This window comes from Salvelinus fontinalis, chromosome 5 (genome assembly GCF_029448725.1).
Source record: "Salvelinus fontinalis isolate EN_2023a chromosome 5, ASM2944872v1, whole genome shotgun sequence".
Taxonomy (NCBI): domain Eukaryota; kingdom Metazoa; phylum Chordata; class Actinopteri; order Salmoniformes; family Salmonidae; genus Salvelinus; species Salvelinus fontinalis.
Window position 1 is genome coordinate 31,865,351 of NC_074669.1, and position 16,827 is coordinate 31,882,177.

The following is a 16,827-nucleotide window of genomic DNA, read 5'->3' on the forward strand; positions in this document are numbered from 1 at the left end:
GCCCTTATATTTAACCATTTCCTTTCCAGGACAACCAGGGCTACAAAAACAAAATAGACATACAGTGCCTTCAGAAAGTATTCACACCCCTTGGCTTATTTTTCACATTTTGTTGTGTTACAACCTCAATTTAAAATGACTTAACATTTTGATTTTGGGTCTCTGGCCTACACAAAATACCCCATAATTTCATAGTGGAATTATGTTTTTCAAAATGTTTACAAATGCATTAAAAGCTGAAATGTCGAGTCAATAAGTATTCAACCCCTTTGTTATGGCAAGCCTAAATAAGTTCAGGAGTAAAAAAATTGCTTTGTTGCATGGACTCAGTGTGTGCAATAGTGTTAAACATGAATTTTGAAGGACTACCACATCTCTAAACCTCATATTTGTATTTTATTTTACACCTTTATTTAACTAGGCAAGTCAGTTAAGAACAAATTCTTATTTTCAATGACGGCCTACCGTGGAACAGTGGGTTAACTGCCTTGTTCAGGGGCAGAACAAGCCATTGAAAATAAGAATTTGTTCTAAACTGACTTGCCTAGTTAAATAAAAAGGTAAATTAAAAAAACAGATTCATCCAAAAACCAGGGCAGTTTTCCAATGCCTCACAAAGAAGGTGGGTAGATGGGTAAAATAAAATGAGACATTTAATATCCCTTTGAGCATGGTAAGTTATGATTTACACTTCTGATAATGCCTCAATAAAGAAAGGTGTAATTGTACACTGATTGATGTTCTTTTAAATCCACAATTACAATTCCTCCACAGCCTCAAGATAATTTTTCTAACCTCTGGATTAAAACCAAATTATGATAAGTGTAAATGATTACGTATTGAATCACAAACTAGTTTACCAATAAAATGGTCTGACGGAGATGTGGACATACTCGATACACATATCCCGAAAGACAGAAATGATCTCACTCCAATACATTTTTATAGAAAGTCACCAAAAATAGTTAAGATCTTGCTACCACGGAAAATAAAAATACCTGTCTATTTGTGGAAAAATCACCGCTATTAAGTCTTTAGTCATATCACAGTTAACCTATTTTGCTTATGGTTTTTCCTACAGCTAGCAACCAGCTTTTTAAATTATATGAGGAAAAAAATATTCAATTTTATATGGAATGGCAAGAAAAAAAATGTAAGGGTCTATTTATATAATGAATATGAATTCGGAGGGAAGAAATGATTACATTTTAAAATCATTAGACCTCTCACTAAAGGCATCAGTTATACAAAAGTTATACTTAAATCTGAGTAAATTAGTAATGTCTCCCCCCATGTTCAAGAATGGTCTTTTTCCCTTTATTCAGATTACAACCGCTCACTTTCAGTTATTTGAAAACAAAATCTCCAAAACGTAATTCTTTTTAAACAAGCCTTATAAAGTTGGTTGCAATTTCAGTTTAATCCACCAGAAAAGACAGAAATAATATAACAAATATTGTGGTTAAACTCAAATATACTAATTGATAAAAAACCTTAAATGATTAAAAAAAAGGTATAATCTTTGTAAATGATATCAATAGGACTGGTGGAGTTGTCACATATGCAGCTAACACAGACATATGGAAATGTCTACTCTACCCAAAATTACAACGAACTAATTGCACCATTGCCACAAAAATGGAAGAGGCAAGTGGAAGGGGGAAAAAGTGACCAAAATTGGTTAAAAATAAATTATCGTAAATAAAAAATATACACCAGTTTCATTTAAGGGCGAAAAAAATTGACAGCTGTGCCATATAAATTGCAATATAGTTGGAAAGAGATTTTTGATGTACCGATTCCCTGGCACATGGTTTATGAATTGACACGCAAAATGACACACACACATATATACACACACACACACACACACACACACGGGATACAATCTTCCCAGCTCTGCAGATTTTGCTGCGAGGAGGCAGAGTCATTAGATCATTTATTTTGGTACTGTCCATATGTAGCTCATATTTGGTCACAGATACAGGAATTGCAACATTTACCTAGAGCTAACGCTGCAGATAGCAATACTGCATTCTAGCTGTTTGGGGTTTTAGGCTGGGTCTCTGTACAGCACTTCGAGATATTAGCTGCTGTACGAAGGGCTATATAAAATAAACTTGATTGATTGATTGTGTGATTTAAAAAGTCATAAATAATATAATAATTGTTTCAGCAAAAAAGTTTATTTAAATTCATAATCTGTAGAAACTATGAGAATAAAAAGGTTCAGTACTTCCGTGAAGCATCACAGCACAGTTGAAAAATATGGCAAATAGAAATCCAAAATGGAGGGTGTTAAGAGATAGATGGAAGGGGTTGAATGGAGCTGACGGGTGGGACTAATAATAACAAGACAAAACGTAAAACATACGGGGTCTGTAAAATGAATATAGGTTAAGAACTTTTGTGAAATAGCACAGTTACAAATACATGGCAAATAGAAATCAAACTGCATGGACATCAAAAATAGAGGAAGGCCAGGACTAAAAACAAAATATAACTATTGTAAAATAGATTGTGTCTGTAAGATGTGTATAGTATGTATAAGCTGGAAGTAGAAGCCTAAGTGTTATTGTTTATTAGTTTACTCCAAATGGGGAAGGTGTGGTAGGGCTTGCGGGGAATAATAAAGGTATACAAAGGTACACAAACACCGTTCAAAAGTTTGGGGTCACTTTGAAATGTCCTTGTTTTTGAAAAAAAATGCCAATTTTTTGTCCATTAAAATAACATCAAATTGATCAGAAATACAGTGTAGACATTGTTAATATTGTAAATGACTATCGAAGCTGTAAACGGCAGATTTCTTATGGAATATCTACATAGGCTTACAGAGGCTCATTATCAGCAACCATCACTCCTGTGTCCCAATGGCACGTTGTGTTAGCTAATCCAAGTTTATCATTTTAAAAGGCTAATTGATCATTAGAAAACCCTTTTGCAATTATGTTAGCACAGCTGAAAACTGTTGTCCTGATTAAAGAAGCAATAAAACTGGCCTTCTTTAGACTAGTTGAGTATCTGGAGCATCAGCATTTGGGGATTTGATTACAGGCTCAAAATGGGAAGGAAAAAAAGACGATTCTTCTGAAACTGGTCAGTCTATTATTGTTCTGAGAAATGAAGGCTATTCCATGCGAGAAATTGCCAAGAAACTGAAGATCTCATACAACGCTGTGTACTACTCCCTTCACAGAACAGCGCAAACTGGCCCTAACCAGAATAGAAAGAGGAGTGCCAGCATCCGGGAGTCGCCTCTACACGGTTGAGGTTGAGACTGGTGTTTTGCGGGTACTATTTAATGAAGCTGCCAGTTGAGGACTTGTGAGGCATCTGTTTCTCAAACTAAACTCTCTAATGTACTTGTCCTCTTGCTCAGTTGTGCACCGGTGCCTCCCACTCCTCTTTCTATTCTGGTTAGAGCCAGTTTGCGCTGTTCTGTGAAGGGAGTAGTACACAGCGTTGTACGAGATCTTCAGTTTCTTGGCAATTTCTCACGTGGAATAGCCTTCATATAAGGATATCCTGCTTTCACTGGAACAGGCCCAGATCCCCGCCTTTTGTGTGAAGAAAAGACGCAGGAAAAGGGGCCACAGATCGGGCATCCTTCTGAAGATCAATAGGCGAGCGAGTAAACTCCCACTGCTGTCCATTCTTCTTGCTAACGTGCAACCATTGGATGACAAAATATATAACCTACGATTAAGTTTACCTTACCAACAGGACATAAAAAACGATAACTTTAACTTTAATGCAGGCAAGCTTAAATCAGTTTGACCAAAATTTTACCAGCATGTCACATGTGCAACCAGAGAAAAAGAAATCCTAAACCACCTTTACTCCACACACAGAGATGCATACAAAGCTCTCCACTGCCCTCCATTTGGCAAATCTGACCCCTAATCTATCCTCCTGATTCCTGCTTACAAGCAAAAACAAAAGCAGGAAGTACCAGTGACTCACCCAATAAGGAAGTGGTCAGATGAGGCAGATGCTACACTACAGGACTGTTTTGCTGGCACAGACTGGAATATGTTCTAGGATATGTTCTGTTCATCCAAAGGCATTGAGGAATACACCACATCAGTCATTGGCTTCATCAATAAGTGCATCGATGACGTCGTCTCCACAGTGACTGTACGTACATATCCCAACCAGAAGCCATGGATTGCAGGCAACATCTGCATCGAGCTAAAGGCTAGAGCTTCTGTTTTCAAGGAGCGGGAAACTAATCCAGGCACTTATAAGAAATCCCGCTATGCTCTCAGACGAACCATCAAACAAGCAAAGCGTCAATACAAGATTTAGATTGAATCCTACTACACATGCTCTGACGCTCGTCAGATGTGGCAGGACTTAAGCTATTACGGACTACAAAGGGAAACCCAAACGCGAGCTGCCCAGTGACGTTAGCCTACCAGACGAGCTAAATGCCTTTTATGCTCGCTTCGAGGCAAGCAACAATGAAGCATGCACGAGAGCACCAGCTGTCCTGGATGACTGTGTGATAACCCTCTCGGCAGCAGATGTGAACAAAACCTTTAAAACAGGTCAACATTCAAAGCCGCTGGGCCAGACGGATTACCAGGACGTGTGCTCAAAGCATGTGCAGACCAACTGTCAAGTGTCTTCACTGACATTTTCAACATCTCCCTGACCGGGTCAGTAAAACCTACATGTTTCAAGCAGAACACCATAGTTCCCGTGCCCAAGGAAGCAAAGGTAATCTCCCTAAATGATTACCGCCCTGCGGCACTCACGTCGGTTGCCATGAAGTGTTTTGAAAGGCTAGTCATGGCTCACATCGACAGCATCCTCCCGGACACCCTAGACCCACTCCAATTCACATACCACCCCAACAGATCCACAGATGATGCAATCTCTATTGCACTCCACACTGCCCTTTCTCACCTGGACAAAAGGAACACGTATATGAGAATGCTGTTCACAAACCTCATCACTAAGCTAAGGACTCTGGCACTAAACACCTCCCTCTGCAACTGGATCCTGGACTTCCTGACGGGTCGCCCCAAGGTGGTAAGAGTAGGCAACAAAACGTCTGCCACGCTGATCCTTAACACTGGGGCCCCTCAGGGGTGTGTACTTAGTATTCCCTGTTCACCCACAACTGAGTGGCCAAACAACTCAAACATCATCATTAAGTTTGCTGATGACAACTGTGGTAGGCCTTATCACTGACAACGATGAGACGGCCTATAGGGAGAAGGTCAGACAACTGGCAGTGTGGTGCCAGGACAACAACCTCTCCCTCAATGTGAGCAAGACTAAGGAGCTGATCGTGGACTACAGGAAAAGGCGGGCCGAACAGGCCCCCATTCTCATCGATGGGGCTGTAGTGGAGCGGGTCGAGAGTTTCAAGTTCCTTGGTGTCCAAACATACCAAGACAGTCATGAAGAGGACACAAAACATTTTCCCCCTCAGGAGAATGAAAAGATTTGGCATGGGTCCTCAGATTCGCAAAGGTTTCTACAGCGGCACCATCGAGAGCATCGTGACCAGTTACATCACCGCCTGCTATGGCAGCTGTTCGGCATCTGACCGTAAGGCACTACAGAGGGTAGTGCGAACGGCCCAGTACATCACTGGGGCCAAGCTTCCTGCCATCCAGGACCTATATAATAGGCGGTGTCAGAGGAAAGCCCATAAAATTGTCAGAGACTCCAGTCACATAAGTAATTCACTGTTTTCTCTGCTACCGCACGGCAAGCGGTACCAGAGCGCTAGGTCTAGGACCAAGAGGCTCCTCAACAGCTTCTAAGCAATTTTCTCCTGAATACAAAGTGTTATGTTTGGAGCAAATCCAATAAAACACATTACTGAGTACCACTCTCCATATTTTCAAGCATAGTGGTGGCTGCATCAAGTTACAGGTATGCTTGTAATTGTTAAGGACTAGGTAGTTTTTCAGGATAAAAAAAATGAACGGAATGGAGCTAGGGACAGGAAAATATTCTAGAGGAAAACTTGGTTGTCTGCTTTCCACCAGAAACTGTGAGATGAATTCACTTTTCAGCAGGAAACCTAAAACACAAGGCCAAATCTACACTGGAGTTGCTGACCAAGAAGACTATGAATGTTCCTGAGTTGCCGAGTTACAGTTGACTTGAATCTACTTGAGAATCTATGACAAAACTTGAAAATGGTTGTCCAGCGATGATCAACAACCAATTTGACAGAGCTTGATGAATTTAGAAAAAAATAAATAGGCAAATGTTGCACAATCCAGGTCTGAAAAGCTCTTTGAGACCCAGAAAGACTTGGTTGTTATCATTGCCAAAGGTGATTCTAACTTGTATTGACTCAGGGGTGTGGAATAGTTATGTAATGAAGATTTTATTTATACAAATGTTATACTTTTTCTTCCACCTTGACATTCGAGTATTTTGTGTAGATTGTTGACAAAAAAAAGGCTATGAAATCCCAACTTGTAACAACAAAATGTGGAAAAAGTCAAGGGCTGTGAATATACTCACCACTAATATTGAGGTCATAGTCGCCAGCAGTAATGACATTGGCAACACCACCCTCAGCCGGTTGGCATGTCAACACCACCTCGCTGAGCAGCCGTCGGTGAGCATGGCCAGGGACGCCGGAGGCAGGGACAGAAGGGCGTGTCACCACGTTGTTGACGCTGATACGAAGGTTCTTTACCACCTGCACCTGGTTGTTGGGGTCCCTCATGTGACCTACGAGACAGAAAGTGTGTTTGAGAGACTGCATAGAATCAGTGATCTTGCATCTCAAAACAACATCTTGTTTAAAAGTGATCACATCGAACATGCTGAAACACATAGTGGCAAGAGAAAGTATGTGAATACTTTGGAAATACCTGAATTTCTGCATAAATTTGATCTGATCTTCATCTAGGTCACAACAATAGACAAACACAGTCTGCTTAAACTAATAACAAACAATTAAATGTTTTCATGTCTTTATTTAATACACCGTGTAAACATTCACAGTGCAGGGTGGGAAAAGTATGTGAACCCTTGGATTTAAAAACTGGGTGACCCTCCTTTGGCAGCAATAACCTCAACCAAATGTTTTCTGTAGTTGCGGACCAGACCTGCACAATGGTCAGGAGGAATTGTGGACCATTACTCTTCACAAAACTGTTTCAGTTCAGCAATATTCTTAGGATGTCTGGTGTGGACTGCTCTCTTGAGGTCTAGCCACAGCATCTCAAAATCGGGCTGAGGTCAGGAATCTGACTGGGCCACTCCAGAAGGCGTATTTTCTTCTGTTGAAGCCATTCTGTTGTTGATTAACTTCTGTGTTTTGGGTCGTTGTCCTGTTGCATCACTCAACTTCTGTTGAGCTTCAATTGGCAGACAGATATTTTGCAAGAGAATGTAAGGCTGTCTTGATAAATTTGGGAATTCAATTTTCTGTCGATGATAGCAAGCTGTCCAGGCCCTGAGGTAGCAAAGCAGCCCCAAACCATGATACTCCCTCTGCCATTCTTCACAGTTGGGATGAGGTTTTGATGTTGGTGTGCTGTGCCTTTTTTTCCTCCACACAGTGTTGTGTGTTCCTTCCAAACAACACAACTGTAGTTTCATCTGTCCACAGAATATTTTGCCAGTAGCGCAGTGGAACATTCAGGTGCACTTTTGCAAACTTCAGACGTGCAGCAATGGTCTTGCACCCAGCGTGATGTTTATTGCAGAAGGAGCTCTACTTGTGGCAGACTCTGATTCATTCTAATGCCTTTATTCTATCTGAAATGGGTATTTCTATCCATAAATAGGCAAACGTGTAACATCAGGGTCAACATTTCAAAAAGGTATGAAATACATTTAAATAGGATTTTCTTGCAGCTTCACATGTGTAGTTACCGGAATAAGAATCTCGATAGGCACAATGAGGCCATAACTCCTAGCAACAACAAAACATATACAATCATTCAAAATGTCACATGGTCACTGTTGTCATGCCTGGTAGCCAGGTCTATTTGTGCTTCAAATAGTCAACATCTCTATCATTTACAGCCATGCTAAACCTCCCAGAAGAATGCAAAAGAAAAACTTCATTTCTATAGTTCATATGATAGAACCCATTCTATCAAAAAGAATCATTGACAATAATAACCAATAAAATTATAATTTGGCCCGGCAGCCTAAGACACTGCATCTCAGTAGAAAAGGCATCACTACAGTCCCTGGTTCGAATCCAGGCTGTATCACATCCGGCCGTGATTGGGAGTCCAATAGTGCGGCGCAAAATTGGCACAGTGTCGTCCGTGTTTGGCTGGGGTGGGCCATCATTGTAAATAAGAATTTGATCTTAAAACCTGATGAGGACAGGGGGTGCTGTTTTCACTTTTGGGGAAAAACGTCTCCAATTTAAACGGCCTCGTACTCAATTCTTGCTCGTACAATATACATATTATTATTACTATTGAATAGAAAACACTCTAGTTTCTTAAACCGTTTGAATTTTGTCTGTGGGTAAAACAGAACTCATTTGGCAGCACACTTTGTGACCTGGAAGTGGAAAGTCTGAAATCTATGTTCTGTTCATGTGACTGCCTATAAATGGGCATGATAGGTATGGCTATATGTGCACGTCATACACCTTCACCCGGGTGTCAAGAGGAAGTGAGAGGAAAAATGAGTTGATTATCTCTGTCTGACGGTGAATAAGCCTTCTTGGAACAACGTGTCCCCAATTTTCTGTTTTCTGCAAGGCGCGTGTTGGGACCTGTTATTGCCTACTGGAAACCAGTCGTTATGGGCGAATATGATCTCCGGCTTTGATTTTATTTGATACATGTTACAATATCATCCTAAAGTATGTTTTTTCAATATAGTTTCATTAGGTTATTGAAATTTATTCGGGACGTTAGTTGTGTTGCGTTGTTTGACTTTGTTGACGTTGGAGAGCTTAGCGCCGCATGGCCAGTGTGCTTGCTAATTCAAGAGGGATAAAGAACGTTCTGAATCCAAACAAAGACGCTTCTGGACAAAGGACCAAAGGTACAACATTCTGATAGAAGATCAGCAAAAGTAGGAACCATTTTGTGATGCTATTTCATATATCTGTCGAACTGTGTACTAGTAGCTTTGCGCTCAGGTTTTGGTTATTCCCTTACCATAACTAAGTCTTATGTCATAACGAAGATATTTTTAGAATTCTAACACTGTGATTGCATTAAGAACTAATGGATCTATCGTTTCCTATACAACATGTATTTTTTTGTAATGTTTATGAATAGCTATTTGGTCAGAATAGGTGAGAGTCTAATAGAAATATCCGCACATTCTGGGGAAAAGATGCTACGTTAGCACGTTATGCTACGTTATGCTACGTTGTATAACCACGGATTTCAGCTCTAAATATGCACATTTTCGAACAAAACATAAGTGTATGTATAACCTGATGTTATAGGACTGTCATCTGAGGAAGGTTTATGAAGGTTAGTGAAATGTAATATCTTTTGCTGGTTTATTCGCTAACGCTAACGTGCCTATTTCTATCGCTAACATGCCTTGATGAATAAATGAATGCGGTAGTGTGGTAGGCTATTGTAGTAAGCTAATATAATGCTATATTGTGTTTTCGCTGTAAAACACTTAGAAAATCGGAAATATTGTCTGTATTCACAAGATCTTTGTCTTTCATTTGCTATACACCATGTATTTTTCAGAAATGTTTTATGATGAGTATTTCGGTATGTCACGTTGGTGTCTGTAATTATTCTGGCTGCTTTCGGTGCAATTTCTGATTGTAGGCGCAATGTAAACTATGATTTATACCTGAAATATGCACATTTTTCGAACAAAACAGATTTATTGAATAACATGTTATAAGACTGTCATCTGAACTTGTGAGATCTGAGAGGGATTGATGGGTGGTGACACTGAGCGCGCCACCTTACCCTCTGATAGGCTTGGTGGAATTTTGCTTACACGTGTCCAATTGTCTCAGATCTCAACACGTGTCTAGGTCTAGGGGTTGTTTCTGGACAGGACCCCACAACCCTGCGGGTGTGTGGTGGACCTACAGCACGACACTTGATGCATTGGTTGGATGTTAAATTCCATTGCTATACACACACAGATTAGCACAGGTGTAAACTGAACAAACCGACGGCACCCCATCAGGCTGATGACAGGTCTGGGGAGCTGAAAACCTGTTGTAAACAGTGAACGGATACACTTGCATGTCTACTATTCATACCCTTGCTTCAATCCAGCTAGTTAGGAAGTGCCCCGATCCCGCAGCTGAATCAACTTCAGGAGACGGTCCTGGCACTTGCTGGACTTTCTTGGGCGTCCTGAAGCCTTCTTCACAACAATTGAACCGCTCTCCTTGAAGTTCTTGATGAGCCGATAAATGGTTGATTTAGGTGCAATCTTACTGGCAGCAATATCCTTGCCTGTGAAGCCCTTTTTGTGCAAAGCAATGATGATGGCACGTGTTTCCTTGCAGGTAACCATGATTGACAGAGGACAAACAATGATTCCAAGCACCACCCTCCATCTGAAGCTTCCTGTCTGTTATTCGAACTCAATCAGCATGTTGGAGTGATCTCCAGCCTTGTCCTCATCAACACTCACACCTGTGTTAATGAGAGAATCACTGACATGATGTCAGCTGGTCCTTTTGTGGCGGTGCTGAAATGCAGTGGAAATGTTTTTTGGGGATTCAGTTCATTTGCATGGCAAAGAGCGACTTTGCAATTAATCTGACCACTCCTCATAACATTCTGGAGTTTATGAAAATTGCCGTCATACAAACTGAGGCAACAGACTTTGTGAAAATGTATATTTGTGTCATTCTCAAAACTTTTGGCCACGACTGTAGGTGAAATTAGGAAGGGAAACGGGACCAAATTATTAGGGTGAGGCACATGGGCTACTAACAGCTTACTACACAACATACTTAGTATTACTTTCTTAGCTACAGTATGCATATCTCCCTCTCATTATACATATTTTATGCAGAAGCAAACAATACATTTTTGGACTCACGTTGTGGAATGTGGCACGACGGTCCTTCGTGGCAAACTTTGTCATCAGATTCTGGCATTCTCTGAATTTATGGTGCTTTCAAGACAACTGGGAACTCGGGAAAAAAACTAAGTCAAATCATGATGACGTCAGTAAGCTTCAGGTCCGAGCTCTAGAAAGAGCCTCGAGTTCCCGACTTGCAATTCCAAACCACTCACCACTTTAGGCGTAGAATGGCACCGGAAGAAATGGCAGCAGTTTTACGGGCACCTAACCAATTGTGCTATTATGTGGGTTTTTTGCAACTTGTTTTATACACAATGTTTCTGAAACCGTATATTACGGCAAAAAAGAGCTTCTGGATATCAGAAGAACGTTGACTTACCTCGAATTAGACAAAGATTATTATTTTATTTATTTTTTCCAACAAGCAGGACCCACAGGATTTACTTCGAACACCCGACAAGGCCAACATGCCCGTCATTTCCAAGATAAAGACACACAGGTACAGAGAACACAGAGTGGGGTGCCTCGTAAGCATCCACAGACAGCAAGTGGCAAAGCTGCCGTTACCGTCAATTTCTTGCCAACATGCAATCCCTGGACAATAAAATAGACAAGGTACGATCACGAATATCCTACCAATGGGACATCAGAAACTGTAACATCTTATGTTTCACGGAATAGTGGCTGAACGATGACATGGATATTCAGATAGCGGGATTTACGCTGCACCGGTAAGATAGAACAGCACATTCCAGTAAGATGGGGGGGGGGGGGGGTCTGCACGAAATCTAAGGATGTCTCTAGATTTTGCTCGCCTGAAGATGAGTATCCAACAATAAATTGTAGACCACACTATTTGCCAAGAGAGTTTATCCATACTTTTCGTGGCTGTTTATTTACCACCACAGACAGATGCTAGCACTAAGAATGCACTCAGTCAGCTGCATAAGGAAATAAGCAAACAGGAAACCGCACACCCAGAGGTGGCGCTCCTAGTGAACAGGGATTTTAATGCAGGGAAACTTAAATCAGTTTTACCTCATTTCAATCAACATGTTAAATGCGCAACCAGAGGGGGGAAAAAATTCTATATCACCTGTACTCCACACACAGAGACGCATACAAAGCTCTCCCTCGCCCTCCATTTGGTAAATCTGACCACAATTCCATCCTCCTGATTCCTGCTTACAAGCAAACAAAGCACCAGTGACTCGGTCTATAAAAAAAAAGTGGTCAGATGAAGCAGATGCTAAACTGCGGGACTGTTTTGCTACCACAGACTGGAACATGTTCTGGGATACTTCCGATGGCATTGAGAAGTACACCACATCAGTCACTGGCTTTATCAATAAGTGCATCGAGGACGTTGTCCCCACAGTGACTGTACGTACATACCCCAACCAGAAGCCATGGATTACAGGCAACATTCACACTGAGCTAAAGGGTAGAGCTGCAGCTTTCAATGTGTGGGACTCGAACCCACAGGTTTATAAGAAATCCTGCTATGCCCTCCGACAAAACATCAAACAGGCAAAGCATCAAAACAGGGCTAAGAGTGAATCGTACTACACCGGCTCCGACGCTTGTCTTAAGTGGCAAACTATTACAGACAACAAAAGGGGAATACAGCTGCGAGCTGCCCAGTGACACGAACCTACCAGACGACCTAAATTACGTCTATGCTCACTTCAAGGCAAGCAACACTGAGGCATGCATGAGAGCAGATAGCAATCACGGCTGTGAAGTGCCATGAAGTGCTTTGAAAGGCTGGTCATGGCTCACATCAACACCATTATCCCAGAAACTCTAGACCCATACTGCCCAAACAGACCCACAGATGATGCAATCTCTATTGCACTCCACGCTGCCCTTTCCCACCTGGACAAAAGGAACACCTAAGTGAGAATGCTATTCAATGACTACAGCTCAGCATTCAACACCCTCGACCACACTAATCCTCAACACTGGAGCCCCTCAGGGGTGCGTGCTCAGTCCCCTCCTGTACTCCCTGTTCACCCACGACTGTGTGGCCAGGCACAACTCCTAAACCATCATTAAGTTCGCATCCTGACTGGTTGCATCACTGCCTGGTATGGCAACTGCTCGGCCTCCGACCGCAAGGCACTACAGAGGGTAGTGCGTACGGCCCAGTACATGGAGCTAAACTGCCTGCCATCCAGGACCTCTACACCAGGCGATGTCAGAGGAAGGCCCTAAAAATTGTCAAAGACCCCAGCCACCGCAGTCATAGACTGTTCTCTATACTACCGCATGACAAGCGGTACCGGAACACCTAGACTAGGACCAAAAGGCTTTTCAACAGCTTTTACCCCCAAGCTATAAGACTCCTGAACAAGTAATCAAATGGCTACCGGATTATTTGCATCCCCCCCCCCCCAACCCCTCTTAAGCTGCTGCTCTCTGTTTATCATATATGCATAGTCACTTTAACCATACATTCATATACATACTACCTCAATTAGCCCGACTAAGCGGTGCCCCCACACGTTGGCTACCCGGACTATCTGCATTGTGTCCCACCACCCCCTCTTTTACTCTACTGCTACTCTGTCATATATGCATAGTCACTTTAACTATACCTAAATGTACATACTACCTCAACTAGCCTGACTAACCAGTGCCTGTATATTGCCTCGCTACTGTTATTTTTCACTGACTTTTTACTGTTGTTTTTATTTCTTTACTTATTTATTGTTAACCTAATACCTATTTTTTACTTAAAAATAGCACCGTTGGTTAAGGCCTGTAAGTAAGCATTTCACTGTAAGGACTACACCTGTTGTATTCGGTGCACGTTTTTGAATTTGCGATTTCCAACTTGTGTAATTTTTATGTCCAATGGCCGATGAGCACAGATACATTTTATTTATAATTTCTCTTCATATGAAAAGGATTAAAAAAGATTTGCCAGTAGAATGTCTACTTGATTCATGATGACTGCTAGCTTGCTAGCTAAGATTTTGAAAGTATGATAGATATAACGTGATTTGACGTCATTTTATCTATGACCAATGACCTTGTGCCTTCTTGAGAGCACTTCTAATGTAACTCCATGGCAGCACCCAAGGGGCTTGACTATTCGAGCGCTACCCTTAGATTTGGCAGTGACATAGTATCCACATGAGTGACAGAAGACTGAGCCAATCACGGCGCAACTAGAGAAAGTACCAACCCTTAGGCTCCGTATCTTCCACTGGCTGCCCCACCACTACAGAAAGCACTGAGTTTGGCTGAAACGCCTGCATTTTGGAGCTGCCTTAAGAAAAAAAGAGACCAAGTTTGTATATGGCTTTATGAACTCAATTTTTGTACAAAACAATATATTTTACATTGTTTGCAAACTGATGTGTGACCCTTAAATGGCAAAAAATATGATTAATTATTTTGGGGCTAGAAAGGCGGGGCTCAAAACAAGTGGGGTTCTGCCCCACCTGCACTGAATGACAAGTTGCCACTGTTTGACACTACAGCTGTTAGCAAAGGTGTCAGCTAGAGATGACACGCAGGACCTTGCAGGGATTTGTAGTTTGGCATGATGTCTACGTTGATGCTAATTAACATTTTCAAATCACTAAATAGAGCTGAATATATTGATGAAAGTCACCTTGCCCAAGAGATTTAAATGGTTATCAAAACGTCACGCCAGGGTAAGTCTACACGAAACACAGCCCTTATTCTAAGTGTTTCTAAAATCCCCGCTAGGTTTTAAAGTGTATTATGACCCCTCCACTTTGAGGCTCCATGGAAAACACTCTGGCACTTCTTCACAGTGATGTCCTCTGAGTCAGCCCCGTCAACAATCTGGACACATTCCTCCAGATTTTTTATTAAATGTGCTGGAAGTTAAACACACACCAAGAGCTTATTCTCTGGAGTTTTGTGAAATTGCCACTCCTTGTTTCCTGCTCCTCTTGGGGAGATTATACATTTGATTAATCGAATAGAAATGGTGTCTTGTGTCTATGAGAGGACTCATTATTTGACAACTATGGTTATGATAGGGCAATGACACTTATGGCTGTGAGTTTATCACAGCCTGATAATCAAAACCTAGAGCCTTGTTTGCAAAACACGGCAGTTTTCCAATTTCACTTCAGCCATAGCAAAAATAAACACTAGATGTGATTGGTAGGCCTTGCCCTTTGGAAAGATATTATATGGTACCTATGGGATGGATATAGGTTGGTAACTAGCTAGCTAGATTACATAATGAGTGAGGAACCAAGCCATTGGATTGTCAGTCTGACCATGAGTAACCTGGCGTTTTAAATGCCAGTGGTAAACAAGCATTAAACCGAATTACGAATACAACCGTCATCTACTCTAGCCAAAGACACTCTGGCTAGTGGCTGCTTAATCCAAGTTCAACTGAATGTCTATTTCTGTCTCAGAATCCATCTTGCTTAGCCAGTTAGCGAGCTTACTAGCTACGTTAAGTCAAATGTTGTTGTTGGGCGTTGCTCAGTCAGTGGCGAGATGACTGTCTGATGCAGTGTCACACGAGATGACTGTCTGATTGCTGGCTAAGCACCTCTGAATTTGGCTAACTAGCTAATATAGATAGCAAGCCGATAGCTGCAACTTCAAGGAAGGGTGTCTAAGCAATTTAGCTAGCTAAATTAGCATGACAGGCGAAGCTTAGTTAACTCCCAAGTCGTCCTTCCCATCCCCGGCCCTAATAGAAGTGGGCCTCTTCCCCGCTGCGTTGAAACGAAAGCAATTTTAACTAACAAACGTTACAAAGGCACCCAAGGCGGTTACAGCCGCACACTGGCAGATATCTTGGGTGTCAAGTGGGCCCTATCGTGTGACACATTCAAGAAACAAGACAAGGCCCCTGTTCCAACACCACGTCTGCTACTGCTGGTTAGTCCTTCCTGTCACTTGACTTGACACAGCCAAGTGACGGCGGTAAATGCAATTGGCTAACGTTAGCTTAGTTGGCTAGGAGGACAGCATCATGCTAAAGCTAACTAGTTAACAATTGTGTACACACAATGCCGCAAACATAGCTTGGTTTAAGATGTCTCTGTGTCATGTGTCGGTCTGGAGCATAAACAGGTTTAGTTGTTGTGTGTCAAAGCCCTTACCTTCGGATGTTAACCGGCAGAAGGGCCTTAGCAGCTCCGAGAAATTCAGGTTGTTTTTACGAGTCACTTTCTCTGCATCTTCGCTGCACAGGACCGCCACCATAGGGACAAACGAGTCCTGGATGAATTCCTGCACCGACTGTACGCACTGAGCCATCGCGGTCTGCTTGAGAGGCCCGAACTACGAAAATGTATTTATCTCTGGATTTAGATAGTGAAACGCTAACTATCCGCTTCTGACTTGAAAATAACTCCCTTACTGACCGTGAAAGGCAGCCATGTTGAATTCTACAGTTGCTTGCTGTGGCAGCACAGTGGTGGTCATGTTATTGCCGCGTTCAAAACAACGGGGAACTAGGAAATCTCCGACTTCGGAGCGTTCAAAATAACTGGGAACTCGGGAAAAAAAATAGCCCCGACTGGGAAATAACGATTTGAACTGTCATCTAACTCGGGAGCTCGGGCCTCTGTCTAGAGCTCCGACCAGAAGATCACTGACGTCATGATTTGACATGGTATTTTTACCCCCGAGTACCCAGTTGTTTTAAATGCGGCATATGTAGGGAGACCAGACAGTGGCAGCTCAATCGATGTGTGGCTTGCTACGCCTCGGGCTGTTGGCCTAAGGTCGTTTTCACACAGTTTGAGCCAAAGTTCGAATCAAAAATAAAGTTTGATTATTTGTTACAGGTCCGTGTACTTTTTGCCCAATTAATATTTCATATTAGAT

At 42.0% G+C, this 16,827-nt stretch overlaps 1 protein-coding gene across 2 annotated transcripts in view; it reads right to left on the reverse strand.

The window, feature by feature from the left end:
* The window catches only part of LOC129855471 (trafficking protein particle complex subunit 8-like), a 73,755-nt gene extending 57,151 nt beyond the window's left edge, over positions 1 to 16,604 (reverse strand). For both annotated transcript variants that reach the window (XM_055923176.1, XM_055923175.1), the window contains exons 1-2: positions 16,098 to 16,604; positions 6,499 to 6,711 (exon numbers count right to left, since the gene is read on the reverse strand). In XM_055923176.1, the coding sequence (XP_055779151.1) occupies positions 6,499 to 6,711; positions 16,098 to 16,254 (370 nt within the window). In that variant the 5' untranslated portion in view covers positions 16,255 to 16,604. The remainder of the gene's footprint in view (positions 1 to 6,498; positions 6,712 to 16,097) is intronic.
* Between the last annotated feature and the right edge of the window lie 223 nt (positions 16,605 to 16,827).